Consider the following 16,202-nt stretch of genomic DNA (forward strand, 5'->3'; position numbering starts at 1 on the left):
AAAGGGAGAAAGCACTCACAAGTGCTGATTGCCTTTCTAAATAGTGGGGGCCAAAGCTGAGAACCAAGAATTCAGTGTAGGACTCCCACATGGGTGTCAGGAACCCGTTAATTGATCCATCACCGCTGCCTTCCAAGGTCTGTATTAGCAGGAAGCTGGAATCAGGAGCCAGAGGCAGGAATTGAAGCCAGGTACTGCGGAGTAAGGTACAGCATCTTAACTCGTGCCTTATCCAGTAGACTAAGCATGTTGAAATTAAGGTATAGCATAAATAGATTGAAGTGTACTGTTTGTTTTGGTTACAAATTGATACACCCTGTAACTGGTCATCATGACTTCTAATTCCCTGGAAGATAACTTCATGCCCTTCCCTTAGCCATACCAATACAACCACCCAAAGAGCTGACCGCATGGATTAGTCAGGTTTTCCACATTCTACCTGTAATATTGGAGAAGAGTTACTTAGAAAGGAACAAAGGTTATTTCAGCTTACAGTGCTATTCACTGTGCACAAGTGAGTAGACCCTTTGGGTTAGGCATCTGGTTAGGTGAGAAGCGGGCAGAGGGACAGCCCCACAGCGCACCAGGTGCCGAGAGATACAGAAAGCCCACTGTCCATCTTCCCTTACAGTATCATCGTGGCCCTGGCGACCCAGTCTCATTCATTCACTTCTCAAAGGCCCCAACTTCAGACACCATAATTGAGACAAGCCTCCTCTTTTTTCTGTTAGCCATTAACAGTAGACTTTGGGGTTTAAACATCTGAATTAGTTTGGGGAGACAAATCCTGAACAACACCTAACGCCACGGTTCTGATTTTGTTTCATAGATTCATTTTGCCTGTCTTGGCCATCGTATAAATGGATTCACAAAATACAATTTTTTATTGGGGTTTATTTTTTTGTTTTTTGTCTTCAGCATTGTGAGATTTATGCATATTGCTGCATTTAGTGATTGTTTATTCTTTCTCTTTGTTAGATAGTATTGTACTAAAATGCATTTTAATTGTACGGTTTCACTTAATCTGTATTCCTGTGGAGGGCCTTTGGTTTTCGTTTTTTGGCTGTTATGGAAAAGCTGCTGAAGATTCTCATGTATCTATTTTGGTGTATAAGTTCTCATGGTTAAATACCTGGGAATAAACCCTGGTTTATGGGATATGTACTTTGCCTTAGTGGTTACTAGAAAGTGATTTTCTAAAGCCTGTTAGGTTAGTTTATATCCCTATCAGCATATGAGAAGTCAGCTTGCACTTCACTCCTGACAGCATCGTTGTGGAGGGGAGAGGACAGGGAACAGCACTGTGGTGCATCAGGTTAGGCTGCCACTTGCAATGCTTCATCTCTAGTCAGAGTACCTGGGAAGACAGTGGGTGATGGTGGGAGTTACTTGGGTCCTTGCCCCTCACGTGGGAGCTCAGGATGGATTGCCTGGCTCCTGGCATTGGCCTGGCCCATACCTTGTTGTTTTAGCCATTTGGGGAGTAAACCACCAGTTGGAAGATCTCCCACCATTTCTATTTTGAAATAATAAATAAATCAATCTTTACAAAGCAGAGTTGTATGTGATCTTTTTAATTTTAGCCATTCTAGCAGATCTATAGTCCTGTTCCTCCTACCTACACTGAAATCACCTAGTGAATAAGATCTCTGGAGCCAAATTTATTGATGTGCACTCCCTTTAATTCAGATGTGGTATATAGAAGTAGTTACCTTTGTGTAAGTTCTCTGTGGACCTTTTTTTGTTTGTTTAAGTTCTTACTTATTTTCTTTTGAAAGGCAGAGAGAGAGAATCAGTCTTCTGGCTACTTGTTCACTTCACTAATGCCCCTAACAGCCACGGCTGAGCCAGGCTGAATCCAGGAACCCAGAATTCCATCTGTATCCCTCAGCGTTGCCTGCTGCCTCCGTGGTGTGCATGAGCAGGAAGTTGGACCACAAACAGAGCAGTCCGGAACTCAATCCAAGTCTCCCGCTTGGGTATCAGGAGCTCGCCCAGTTAGCTGAATTCTCCCGCTCTGCAGTGCCTCCCTGCCAGGGTCAGCAGTAGTGTGTGTGTAACTCAGCCACACCCTTGTGGGCTGCATGTGTCCCACCTGTTGTCTTAACCACTGTGCCAAGTGCCTCTCCAGTAAGGGAGTGGACATTTAAATGGTGATAGTTTCTATGAAGTATAGCCCAGAGGACAAAGTTTAATCAGATAGAATAATGCTCTTCTTTTTTACAGGAGTAAAATTAGTGTTTGATCAAATTGTAAAATAACACTGAAATGCAGAGGAAACCCACTTAAAAGACTTCACTAATTAAAATTCCCACTTTAAATGATATATTCCTTTTTTTTCTCTCTCTCTTAATAGGAAGCTGAAAAGAGAAGAAGAGTAGAGGAAGCATACAAAAATGCAATGACAGAACTCAAGAAAAAATCCCACTTTGGAGGACCAGATTATGAAGTATGGACGTCTGTTTTGATCTTAGAAAAGCAGCTGAGCCATATCTCTCATGGAAGACGTTGGTCTGAAGTAGCTCTGTAACCTTCAGATACTCTGCATGTGTAGCTTGTTCCTCAGTATTTATTTTAGTCAATGTGTCAGATGATATGTAAGTGTCAGGCTTACTCTGAAGTGTTTTTATTGCCTTCAAAGTTTGACATGGACTTTCAAGGGCTCAGTATTAGGCTTGCTCCGATAACAGGAAAAGTTTTTGTTCCTCCCCTGTGAAGATCATTTTTAATGTTACTTATGTTTTTAAATTTTTTTAAAAAGATGTACTTACATATTTAAAAGGCAGATTTACAGAGACAAAGGCAGAGAGAGAGAGAAGTCTTGCATCTGCTGGATCACTCCTCAAATGGCCACAACTTCTGGATTGGGCTGATCTGAAGCCAGGAGCTTCTGGGTCTCCCACAAGGGTGCAGGGGCCCAAGGACTTGGGCCATCTTCTGCTGCTTTCCCAGGCCATAGCAGAGAGCTGGATCAGAAGTGGAGTAGCCGGGACTCAAACCAACGTCCATATGGGATGCCGACACTACAGGTGGCAGCTTTACCCACTGTGCCACATCACCGGCTGCTGTTACTTATTTTAAAAAAAGGATGAAGATTTATTTATTTAGTTGTTTGTTTGAAAGGACAAGTGAGAGAGAGAATCTATCCATTGGTTCATTTCCCCAAATGAGCACAATGGCTGAAGCCAGGAGCCAGGAGCTCCATCCTGGTCTCCTGTGTGGGTGGCTGGAACTTAAGTGCTGGAGACATCATCTGCTGCTGCTTCCCAGAGACATCAGCAGGCAGCTGGCTGGACTTGCACCTGCGCTTCAGTATGAGGTGAGGGTGTCCCAGGCCCAGCCTAACCCACTGTGGTGAAATGCCTGCCTCCTCATGCTTTGTTTTAGTAAAAGCAACTTACGGAGGAAAAATCTAAGGCAAAAGATTTTAGTCTGTGCTGTACTGCGAGATTTTATCCACTCAAGAACCTGAATTGTTCCAGTTGCCTTCACTGAAGTTTGGAAATGTTTGAAATCAACTTGTTTCATCCTGTACGGGTGCTGGTTCTGTCCTTGCTGCTTCTCTTCTAATCCAGCTCTCTGCTGTGGCCTGGGACAGTTATAGAAGATGACCCAAGTGCTTGGCCCCTGCACCCATGTGGGAGGCCCAGAAGAAATTCCTGGCTCCTGGCTCTGGATCAGCCCAGCTCTGGCCATTGCAGCCATTTGAGGAATGAACCAGCAGATGGAAGAGATTTCTCTCTGCTTCTCCCTCTCTAACTCTACCTCTCAAATAAATAAATAAATAAATAAATACAAGTTCTTAAAAAAAAAAAAAAAACTCCATCTCCAGATTGACATAGCACATGAAAATTTTATGAACTGTTTTTGTCTAGTACTTCTTAATAGAAAAAAAATGTGTAAAAATTTATTTGGAAAATGTGATTAAACATTGTTGATATTCCTGAAATCAGCATTTTAAAAATGAGATAGTAAGGAGTACTGTTGATGTAGAAGCAGAATGTAAAATGGTTATTTATATATATATATATATATATATATATATATATATTTTTTTTTTTTTTGGACAGGTAGAGCTGTAGACAGTGAGAGACAGAGAGAAAGGTCTTCCTTCCGTTGGTTCACCCCCCAAATGGCCGCTACGGTCAGCATTGCGCTGATCTGAAGCCAGGAGCCAGGTGCTTCCTCCTAGTCTCCCATGTGGGTGCAGGAGCCCAAGCACTTGGGCCATCCTCCACTGCCCTCCCGGGCCACAGCAGAGAGCTGGACTGGAAGAGGAGCAACTGGGACAGAATCCAGTGCCCCAACTGGGACTAGAACTTGGGGTGCTGGCGCCGCAGGCGGAGGAAATGGTTATATTAAGAATACAGAGGCAAAGTTTCTTGTCATTTGTATTCTAAAAAGGGAGGTGGGGGCTGGTGTTCTGGCATAGCAGATAAAACTGCCACCTGCAATGTCAGCGTCCCATATTGGCACCAGTTCAAGTCTCAACTGCTCCACTTCTCATCCAGCAAAGCAGCAGTAGATGACCCAAGTCCTTGGGCCCCTGTCATCCGTATGAGTTACCCAGAAGCTCCTGGCTCCTGGCTTTGGCTATCACGGCCATTTGGGGAGTGAACCGGCAGATAGAAGATCTCTCTCTGTCTCTCCTTCTCTATCCGTGAACTTGCCTTTCAGATAAATAAATATTTTTAAAAAGAACAAGAAAACAGAGATGGAGGAGCTACTAATTGGCTGGATTTTCACTTAATATTTATTAATTTTTTAATTATTTGAAAGGCACTCTGCCTTTATTTGAAAGACAGACACAAAAGGGGCCAGCGTGGTGGCGCAGTAGGTTAATCCTCCGCCTGCAGCGCTGTCATCCCATATGTGTGCCGGCTCTAGTCCCAGCTGTTCCTCTTCCAATCCAGCTCTCTGCTGTGGCCTGGGAAAGCAGTAGAAGATGGCTTAGGTCCTTGGGCCCCGGTACCCACATGGAAGACCCGGAAGAAGCTCCTGGCTTCAGATTGGCGTAGCTCTGGCCGTTGAGGCCATTTGGGGAGTGAACCAATGGAAGGAAGACCTTTCTCTCTGTCTCCCCCTCTCACTGTCAGTAACTCTACTTCTCAAATAAATAAATAAAATCTTTATAAAAAAAAAACAGACACAGAAATGGAAATCTTCCATTTACTAGTGCACTCCCCCAAATGCCTGCAGCAGCCAGGCTGGGCCAGACTGAAGCCCCAGGCACCACCTCAGTTCTGGTCTTCCGCATGATGGCAGGGACTGTGTATGTAATTGAGTCATTGCCAGCCGCCCCCAGGGTGCAAATTAGCCACAGGCTGGAGCAGGAGAAGGACTGGGGAGTGGAACCCAGGCATTCTGACAAGGGTCGCGATGCAGGCAGCTGAAGAAATTCAAGCAGCACACCAGATGTCCAGTCCCTGAGTTTTTTTATGCTGCAATGGATTTCCAACCTGGGTTGTAATAGTGTGAAATTGTCAATTCGTTTCTTCTAAAATGTATAAAAATCATATAATTAGCTGTTCTTGCGGGTTTTAAAAATCTGAATCATTGAAATATAAGCTATTATAATTTTTATTCTCAGGCAGATTGTTTCACTATTTTAGGTTAGCTTGGGAATAACTGTTGACTTTTTAAATATATTTTATCGTTCATTCGTATTTCTTTAACAACTCTTCCTTGGCCTTTGGCTGTTTTTAAGTTTCTTTTTCTGGTTGATTGGGAAGATGGATAGAATTTTCCTTTCACTTTTGCAGTTCTTTTCTTTAGCGTGTGGTTGTTGATTTTGCCAAAAGACGGTTTGGGTCCTGCATGCAGTTCATCCCTTTATCTTTAATGTCCTATTTATCTGTTTGTTTATTTTATTTATTTAAAGTCAGAGAGAGACAGATCTTACATCTGCTGGTTCACTCTCTAAATGGTGGCAATGGCCAGGGCTGGGCCAGGCCAAAGCCAGAAGCCTGGAGTTTATTCCGGGTCTCCCACATAGGTGGCAGGGGTCCAAGCACTTGGGCCATCTTCCACTGCTTTCCCCAGGCCATTAACAGGGAGCTGGTTTGGAAGTGGAACAGCTGGGACTCAAACTGGTGTCCATATGGGATGCCGGCGTCTCAGCTTTACGCCCTGTGCCACAGTGCCAGCCCCTGTTTCTGATTGCCTTTCTTCTCATCTGGCATTGTGGTTATAAAGCATTGTCCACTTCAAATGATTATTTTCTGTGTTTCGTTGTTGGGTTTTGTGTTTTTGTTTTTAGTGGTCTGTTTAAGTGTATTGTTGAAGTATCTGAATTTTTAAGCTTACGTTACAAAGCTGGAATCTTTTTTATTCCTACACTTGATCATAGCCAAAAGGTCGAGAAGCTTTGGAGTCTATTTGTTTCCTCTGGCATTGTTCAGTACACATCCTTTGATATTTATTTGAAACACCCCTTTTTTTCTCTCTTAAATGAGTGAATGGTTAAGGATACTCTAATTTTTTTTTTCCCCTCACTGAATCCTGTGAGATTTAATTTCTAGTTAAACTTAAATTCTTACATAAACTGATACCTTTTCTTCAACCTTTTCAGAGTTTGGAACCATCTATTTTTTCTTGTGTCTGTATTACACAAGAATCGTGTATTACATATTGCATGGGCTTAATTCAAACTATGACATTATTTTGGTTATTAAGTTTTCGTGATGTTGTAGTTAATAAGCAAAGCTTAAATGTTTCTGTCATCTACAGCCTTGGAAATTACTTTGTAACGTTAAGTCCATTCTCAAAACTGCAGTGCTGGGCCCTGGGGCACTCTAGACTTTAGTAAGGACGTGGGCAGAGGCAGATCCTGCTAGATCGCTTAATTAATGCACAGCTAAAATAGCCTGTTCTCTGAGTGTGTGACTGATACGGGGGAGTTCATGGGTGATTCTGATAACCTCTTCTCCAAGTGTACGAGGAGAATATAGGTTAGTGATTCTGATGATGTGTTCTCTGAAGCACTTGTAGCCCCTGGAATTAACTGTGAGGGCTGGACTCCCAGAGGAAATAGCACTTTAGTGAAACTTTAAGAATGAGTAAAGTAAGGAGGCATTGGTCAGGTGAATAGCCCCAAGAGAGTGTTTGCTCCAGGCACCAGGAGCCAGAACACTACTCTGCGGAGTCTACAGATGCGAAGAGGGAGTAGGGGTCGGCGTCACGGCTCAACAGGCTAATCCTCCACCTGTGGCGCCGGCACACTGGGTTCTAGTCCCGGTTGGGGCGCCGGAGTCTGGCCCGGGAGGGCAGTGGAGGATGGCCAAAAGTGCTTGGGCCCTGCACCCGCATAGGAGACCAGGAGAAGCACCTGGCTCCTGCCTTCAGATTAGCACGGTGCACCGGCTGCAGCACGCCGGCCGTGGCAGCCATTGGAGGGTGAACCAACGGCAAAGGAAGACCTTTCTCTCTGTCTCTCTCTCTCACTGTCTAACTCTGCCTGTCAAAAAAAAAAGGAGTAGGAAGAGAGTGACTCGAAGGGCCAAGGAGAACCTCTTCAGATCCTGAGGTGTTGGATTTTCTTTCCTCAATCTTTATTGATTTCCATTTTACTTGAAAGGCAGAGGAAGACTTTCCATCGTCTGGTTCACTTCCCAAATCAACTTACCTGCAACAGCGTGGCCTGGGCCAGGCTAAAGTCAGGAGCCCAGAACCCAGCCTAGGTCTTCAAGACATTTGAGCCATTAGAAATACTGGGTTTTCAGCAAGAACATGACATTTTCAGGTCTCCGGTTTAGGAAAACCATTCTTTGTTGCAGTGAGAAGAGTAGATTGAAGGTGACAGTTATGTCTCAGGGCTTGGGGACTTTTCCCCAGTAATGTAGATTTGCTGGATTTGCACAGAAGCAGGGAGGGTAGAGACTGATCACCTGTTTGGAAAGCAGGACTGAGGGAAGTGGGGCCTGAGTCACAGCTTGGGCTGAGGTTGGAGCAGAGCAAGCTGTTTGTGTTGAAGCTATGTTGGTATTGTAGGAATGGCTTTCCCGGCTGTCTGTCCAACATTCTTGCTCCCACATGAACTAAGTGTATGATAATGGGAGCAGGATTTATTTTAAAGAGAGAGGGAGAATACATTCAGGCATGAGTACAGGCAAACTCATGAAGAGGGACACACACCATGAGGTGTACAGAGGGAGAGCAAGCCCTCTAGCTCAGTGGACCCCTCTATTAGAATATACAAACATGGTAGAATTCAGGCAGGTTTCAGTACGCGTGATGTCTTCTGGGAATGTGTCCATGGGGTCTCTGCGTGGAACTCTGTACACATGCTCATCTTGACATCTTCAGAATTCTTAAAGAGGCTTGGGTGCATCATGGGAAACAGTGTGCTGCATTGACATGCAAAGGGGTAGGCTAAGGTTGCATGGCTAGAGAGAGCAGCAGACCCATTCATTGGGAGTTTCCCATGAGGAAGCCTGTACATGATTAAGCATAAAAAGTCTAGCTCCCAAGAGTAATGGTCTGCCTGTGAATTGAGAACTCATAAGACCATGGCCAAAGCCTTGGAAATGAGTGAGAATGATGTAGGTAGAGCCACTACAGATGGTCTTTGATTTATCGACTTAATTTTCCCACGTAATGGTGGTGCAAAAGCAGTATGATTCAGCACAGTGACACCTGGAACTCTACATTGTGCCTTCTCTTATGCTGGCCAGGAGCAGGACTCGAGCGCTGTCAGGCAGCTGGCAGATCATGAGGGTGAGCAGTAGGGCTCTGCAGTGCGCCGTGTTGCTGTGTTCTGGTGCGGCCAGCCGGCTGGGTGTATTGAATGCACTCCAGTTTGCCATTTTTCTAATTTACTGTAGGTTTGTGGGATCAACACCATTGAAATTTGAGGATCATCTATGTGAAACAGGAGTAACTACATTTAAAGGATGGGGAAAGAAGCGAGAGCTTATAGTGGAGCCCCACCAGCATGCTTAAGGGCAAGAGAATCCAGAGATCAGTCTTTCTTAAAGCTCCCTTAAGGGGCCGCTGGCATTGTGGCATAATGGGTTAAACTGCTGCCTGTAACTCCAGCATCCCCTATGGCTGCTCCACTTCTGATCCAACTCCCTGCTAATGTGCCTGGGAGAGCAGCAGAAGATGGCTAAGTCCTTGGGCCCCTGCATCCATATAGGAGGCCCAGATGAGGCTCCTGGTTCCTGGCTCCCAGTTTCAACCAGGGTTGTTGCGGCCATTTGGGGAGTGAACCAGTGAATGGAAGATTCTCTCTCTCTCGCATTTCAAATAAAGTAAGTTTTCAGAAATAAAAATTAAAGAGTCCTTAGCAGGAGAAATCATGAGGGCAAATAAGACAAAGAGGGCCTAATAGGTTTAGCAATAGGTAGTTCCTTCCCTTTACACATGTGGCAAAATAAAAGGATGTTTTTCAAAGTCCTTTTTAAAAACTTCTTTTTTTTTTTTTTTTAAATAATTTAGAGATCTTCTATCCTCTGGTTCCCTCCCTAAATGCTCCCACAACAGCCGAGGGCAGGGCAGGAAGGTTTCGGGTCAAAGCCAGGAACCTAGAACTCCATCCAGGTCTCCCACATAGGTGTCAGGGACCCAAGTACTTGCACCATCATCCACTCCCTCCAAGGGCATGCATTAGCAGAAAGGTGGAAACTTGAGCAGAATGGAGCCAGGATTCAAACCCAAACACTCCCGTATGGGATGTGGCATCCCAAGCAGCACCCAGCCTCTGCACCAAATACCCACCCTTGTACTGTATAGTTTCATATTCTAATACAGCTGAGGTCACACTTGCACAAGAATCACCTACTTTGTACACCTGGTCTCCACCTAATACTTTTTTTTTTTTTTAAGATTTATTTATTTATTTGAAAGGCAGAGTTACAGAGAGTCAAAAGTAGAGAGAGAGAGAGAGAGAAAGGTCTTCGATCCACTGGTTCACTCCCCTATTGGCCACAATAGCCAGAGCTGCGCCGATCTGAAGCTAGTAGCCAAGAGCTTCTTCTGGGTCTCCTATGTGGGTGCAGGGGCCCAAGCGCTTGGACCATCTTCCACTGTTTTCCCAGGCCATAGCAGAGAGATCTGGATCAGAAGTGGAGCAGCTGGGTCCTAAACTGGTGCCCATATGGGATGCTGGCACTGCACAGAGGATTAACTTACAGCACCACAGTGCCAGCCCCCAAATACCTTTTGAAAAGTAGTCTCTGGGATGTGGGCATCCAGGCACAGTGGGTTAAGCTACCACGTGGGATGTCTGTATCCCATCATGGATTGTCTGGCTCTAGTCCTAGCTTCACTCTGTTTCCAGCTTCCTGCTCATGTGTCTGGGAGGCAGCACCTGATGGCCCATCTACCTGGAGTCCTGCCACCCACATGGAAGACCCAGATGAAGTCATGGCTCCTGGCTTCAGCTCAGCCTAACCCAGGCAATTGTGGCTATTTGGAGGAGTGAACCAGTGGGTCAAAGATCCATCTCCACCCCACCCCCCCCCACCTTTTCAAATATATGAATTTTTTAAAAAACTGATTTCTGGAGGCCTGACACTGTGGCAAAACAGGTAAAAGCCACTGTCTGGTGAGCCAACATCTCATTTGGGCACTGGTTCAAGATCCGGCTGCTCTACTTCTGATCCAGCTCCCTGTTAATGGCCTGGGAAAGTAGCAGAAGATAGCCCAATTGCTTGGGCCCCTGCCCCAATGTGGAAGCCCTGGAAGAAGCTCCTGGCTCCTGGCTTCGGATCTGCCCAGCTCTGGCCTTTGCCCCCATTTGGGGGTGAACAAGCGGATAGAAGATTTCTCTCAGATTTATCTCTGCTTGCCTCTCTATGTCTCTGTCTGTCTCTCTCTCTCTCTTTGTTTACCTACATTTAAAATAAGTCAAGAAATTTTACAAAATAAGATAATAACAAAACCTGATTTCGGAGGATGGGCACCTAGGAATTTTCAGTGTAACAGGTTCTCCAAGTGATTGATGCCCACTGTTCTGCCATATAACCAGACTTTCAAGGGGCAGCCCAACTTTTCTTTCTCCATAGAATGATTAGCCCTCCTTTGGAAGATCCCTCTCTGAACTCTATAGTTTTTATTGGCTGTAGACCTGCTACAGCTCTGCACTACTCTTCTCCAGTTTTATGTCTCTGCCATCAGTTTTGCAAGCCCTTGGCTGTGTCCTGCAGCGCAGAAGCAGCCATAAACAGTACATAGATGGTTGTGTGTGATTGATTTATGGACACCAATGTTTCAGTTTTGCCATGTCATGAAATGATTGCTTTTTTGCCCAACTAAAGGAAGGGGCAGAGTGAATGTGACCCATGGTCCACAGGTCATCAGGCCCTACCCTGTTACCTTAACATATGGGTAGTGTGCTACTGTTGAAACAGTTTACAGAAAATGGATTTAGTCACATTTATTGTAGTGCAAGAGTTTTTCAAATCCATGCATACTTTTTTCATAACATACTTTTTGTGAGATTTTCAAGACACCCTCCCTCACTTGCACTGATTTGCACCAAAATAAACTTAGCTCTGCATTTCCTTAGTGTTGGTCAGCACACAGTAACTGTGTGAGTACTGAGTGGGCTGTAAGTGTCACACTGGTGGGTTTTCCATAGAGCCTGTTCCTCATCCTTGTGATATCGTTACCTGCTCTCTTGACTTGTCTGGTAAATGTGTGCTCCATGAATGGAACACTAAGGTTTTCAGTATTCTCTGTGGCCTTGAATCAACCACTGTTTTTTTCTGTGTTTGAACAGGAAGGCCCAAACAGTCTGATCAATGAAGAGGAGTTCTTTGATGCTGTTGAAGCTGCTCTTGACAGACAAGACAAAATAGAAGAACAGGTATCTGCTACTAAGACCCTAAGCTGGAATCCACCTTAACACCATAGGCATTCTTTGATATATGTTATTTCATAGAAATAGAATTGGAAAAATGTTATAAATCTGTTCTTTTGTGTACCAATTTCCAAGCAATTGAAAGAAGTTCAGTGATTGCTTGAAGTAAGTGCGCATGGTTAATATGAACTGAAGTGGAAATATCCTGCCTGTTCCCTTGAAGTATCCAACTTCAACCATTCTGTTAATATCAGGCACATATTTATTCTGATTAAAAACTCTCTTTACATTCTCTTCACCAAATAGCCCACAAAATCTAAAAGAAGGTGATCAGAAATTTTACCCGTGCAGGTTTGTTGTTAGCCCCTTCACTGTGTTTACTGTCTCACCTTGAGTTTTTCCCCACCTTTCCCTTGCTCAGGACTTCATTCCCATCGTTGAATTCTAGCACTTACACCAGCTTTCTTCCTGTGGAAATCAGAGGAAGCATTTCTCAGATCTTTTAAGTAGTTCATGATTAATTTGATCTCTTGCCTTTTAATTCAGCAGCACTTCAGTTACGATATTTTACCACTAGATGGAACTTAGGTGCTTAAGGATGAGTTTTAGTTACTCTCTCCAACACTCCCACCACCGCCCCCGCCAACTTTAAGTTGTGCTACTTGCTGTAGAAACTTACTTAGCCTTTTAGGGGGACAAATCTGGATAAACAGGCTGTTGAGCATCTTGCAAATGATCACATATATACAAATTTCATGCTGGAAACGAACCTGCACAGTGTGTTGGCTGGTTCACTCCCTCTTGTGAGGCAGTCATGACCATTGTGCCCATTTCTTTTCTTTCTTTTCTTTTTTTTAAGATTTATTTATTTGAAAGTCAGAGTTACACAGAGAGAGGAGAGGCAGAGAGAGAGCGAGCGAGCACACGCCCATTTCTTGATCTATTTGGTTAAGGTTAGATCACCTGCAGCTGTGCCTATTTGCCTGTCTTGTTAGTGTTTCATTATATTTCAAATTAGTAATCAAAAATTCATTTCACAACAGGTTAATTTGTAAAGTTTATTACTCATTTTTACATGCAAAATATGTTATGAAGCATTCAGAGTAGCAACTTGGAGTTCAGATGGACTCTGCTTTTCTAAGTCGACGGCAGTGCCCTAGAACAGCACTGTTGTGTTGTGGAAGTCTGAAGTGATCTGCTGTGTTTCCCTCCACTTTGTTTTTGTTGAGGTTGAGGAAGTTGGGGAGGGGTAGGGAAATCTGGGGTCAAGACAACTCAGCGTTACTCTCAGTTTTACTACTGACTAACTGCGCAACTGTGTGCTTACCACATAGATTCTCTGGGCCTTGGTTTTTTCTAATCAGTAGAAAAAGGAATGAGATGATGATTCATAAGATCTCTTCTGGCTCACAAAATGGTACCCTACTGACAGCAGCACACTAGTTAAGAGACTCAATGGAAACTTCCGTAAATCTTAGAAATATTCATGAGACTGTCAGATCATTTAATTTATGTCCATTCTGGACACTGGTAGGTGCTCTACATAAGTCTTTGAAGATACTGTGATTTTCCTTGCTTGATAGCGAGGCATGTCAGTATCACCAAGATAAATCATGGTGTGCTGGTGATCCAGAGTTGAAGAACTCAGTTCCATGGGTTCAGATCATTTCCATGTTCAGTATCTGTTGGACAGAGCTGTCGACAGCACAGCCAAGACCTCCGTGTTCTCCAGGTGTGACACACATCACACATTTTTGAGTTGTGTTCATACAGCATTATGTAGAAATTACCCTAAGATGGGCACACACACACTGTACAATACAGTTTCTGGTACATTGCTTTTAGGAGTATTTGTTGAATACAGGAGAAGACACTAGACAAGCTGCAGAAGGGGAAGGAGCTTGAGTGGCACCTTGCCAAGAGTAAGGTGAAGAGATGAAGGCAGATTGCTGTCACGAGAGAGACAGAGACACACACATGAGCTGTTCTTAGGAACCTAAGTACTGCAAGCAGTGCTAGGATCCTGATGGTCTAGAAGCTGGGGCCAGCCCCACAGGGCACTGACCAAGTACGTGATTGGCGTGATTGGCACAGAGTTGGGATAGAAGAAATTTGGCAACAATGTTAGACTGATGCGTAATAAATGATGCTATGCAGGTAGTGGGGGCTCTGATGAGGAGCAAAATCAAAGAATTTAGCCTGGTGTATTGTGTCTGTGGAGTCAGAAAGAGAATAATGTGTTGGGATCCCTACAGTGTCAGGTTTGGGACAGGATGTCTGTAGTTTCTTAATACAAGTATTTATAAGTACTAAAGTGCTTACAAATTAAATGTTGATAGTTCCTGGTTATATTGTGCATGCCTATGCTACAAAAGTATACTTTAAAAACTTCTCATCGTAACATGTTTTTTTAGTCACAGAGTGAAAAGGTCAGGTTGCACTGGCCTGCATCCTTGCCGTCTGGAGATGCCTTTTCTTCTGCAGGGACTCACAGATTTGTACAAAAGGTAAACCGATGTCACAGTTACTGCGGACACACCCTGCATGGTGCTTCACTGTTGATGGAGCCATCTTGCAGTATAGTTTTCTCCTCTTTTGAATGAATTTAAGTAATGAGCTTTGGTTTTTTTGTTTGTTTCATATGTTGAATTCAGTATACATAGTCTAAGACAGTTGGTTATCTTGTTCAGAAGGGAATGATCTGTTTTGGGGGGAAGTCAAAAAGAGGGCTGGGTGTATGGGGACTGGTGGCTAGTCTAGAACAGCCAGAATGTAGTTGGTTCTGTGAATCTCCTTCTCTGGGGTTAAGTGGTACTGTTTTCTATTACTGGAAGCATTGCAGTCTTCGGGAGACTCTGGGACTTAATCCGTAACGGGTCACGGAGTCAGCACTTGCTGCTGTGCTTGTTTCATACGTGCCTCGTTTTCTTCCTTTGATCGTGTGTTTGGAAGTTGGTACAGGATGCTCTGTTGTGCCTTTGTTCTGATGACTTGGTTTTTTCTTTGTCTGTCTCTGGTAGCCCTATAGTCGCTCTTCCTCCATGTCTTCCATTGATCTAGTCAGTGCCTCTGACGATGCTCACAGATTCAGCTCCCAGGTACTGTATGAATGTGCAGATGGATTTCATTCTGTGCTCTGTTTCAGCCTGCTTGCCCAGTTTCTAGAAAGTTTTTGGTTGGACCACCTGTTTGGGTTTTAAGTTTTGAATAGTAACAATGAGCATTAAAAAGATCTTCCTTGTATACTAAACAGTTCCTCTCTCAGGCTTGCATGTGCCCCTGACTTTATATCGTCCACTGTGACCGGCTTGGAATCTTGTCAAATAGGAGGTACTCCAGAAAGATTTTCAAATTGAATTGAAGGGAGCGGAGGTTATGTTTCTTATAAATCGTGTAAATCTGTTCCTTCAGTCCAGATTTTGCAGTTTTCATGACCATCTTCTCATCTGCAGGATGGATTTAGTATAGCAGCCGATTCATTTTTAATTTAAAATATCTCCCAAATACATTCAGCAAGGAAGTACTTTTAAATATTTGTATTGTTCATTCCCGTTGAGCAAGTTGGATTTTCCTTATGCAGATTACCCTTGGATGTTATAAGTTAATATTCCTGTTGATATTCTAAAAATATATGGAAACTACTTCTGTTTGTCATCTCTGAGTGTTTAGAAATATAAGGCGGGAAGCTGGGTGCATGCAGTCTCTACCCACAAAACAAGATAAAATTATGGTCAGAGGAATGCTTGTTTAGTTAAATTAGCGTTAGTTTAAAAAACTTTTTTTACTCTTCACATCTTTATGTCCTTATGGTGTTTGTGTTTTATTAAATCACATTATGTTATCTTACAAGTATGTGAAGTACCTGAGCCCTCTGTACATCCGGGTTAGCTGCCTCATCTGGAGCTAGTTTTCTAGCTTTCCAGCGCTTCACTGTTGTGACGTACCCAGAGCTTGGCTCTGGTGAGGCCTCAGGAAGTGTGAGCTTTACTGCAAATATAATAGAATAATTCCTTTACATCATGTTTTCTTTATCAATTTCCAATAAAAGTTTTTGAAAGTCACAGTGTAAAATAATATTTCTGTTATTTTACATGTACAAGTAAAGCTTAGTTTTTAACTATGGCTGCAGAAGAGACCGACTTGAAATACACTTTTTTGATTTTTGTAGCTTTTTTTGTCTTTGAATATCTTTGAGAAAAAGACTTAACACTCCTTGATCAGAAATTACTCTTAGCCAAACATGCTACAGTGTTTCCTACTTCTATTCATGCTTTCAAAAAAAATTATGTAGAATGAATCAGTGACAAAACTATATAATAAGAGATAATAAAATCACAGACTCAAAGCCTCAGTATTGGTCACCATTTTCCCTTGAAATGTAAGAACGCAGAAGTTGTAA

At 43.5% G+C, this 16,202-nt stretch overlaps 1 protein-coding gene across 3 annotated transcripts in view; it reads left to right on the forward strand.

Moving 5' to 3' along the window:
* Positions 1 to 16,202, forward strand: part of CERT1 (ceramide transporter 1) — a 112,182-nt gene that overhangs the window by 70,068 nt on the left and 25,912 nt on the right. For 2 of the 3 annotated variants that reach the window (XM_062212572.1, XM_062212570.1), the window contains exons 8-11: positions 2,357 to 2,449; positions 11,723 to 11,809; positions 14,218 to 14,310; positions 14,824 to 14,901. In XM_062212572.1, coding sequence (XP_062068556.1) covers positions 2,357 to 2,449; positions 11,723 to 11,809; positions 14,218 to 14,310; positions 14,824 to 14,901 — 351 coding nt within the window. The remainder of the gene's footprint in view (positions 1 to 2,356; positions 2,450 to 11,722; positions 11,810 to 14,217; positions 14,311 to 14,823; positions 14,902 to 16,202) is intronic. The other variant, XM_062212571.1, reaches the window with a different exon arrangement.

The sequence above is a fragment of the Lepus europaeus genome, chromosome 15 (assembly GCF_033115175.1).
Source record: "Lepus europaeus isolate LE1 chromosome 15, mLepTim1.pri, whole genome shotgun sequence".
Classification (NCBI taxonomy): domain Eukaryota; kingdom Metazoa; phylum Chordata; class Mammalia; order Lagomorpha; family Leporidae; genus Lepus; species Lepus europaeus.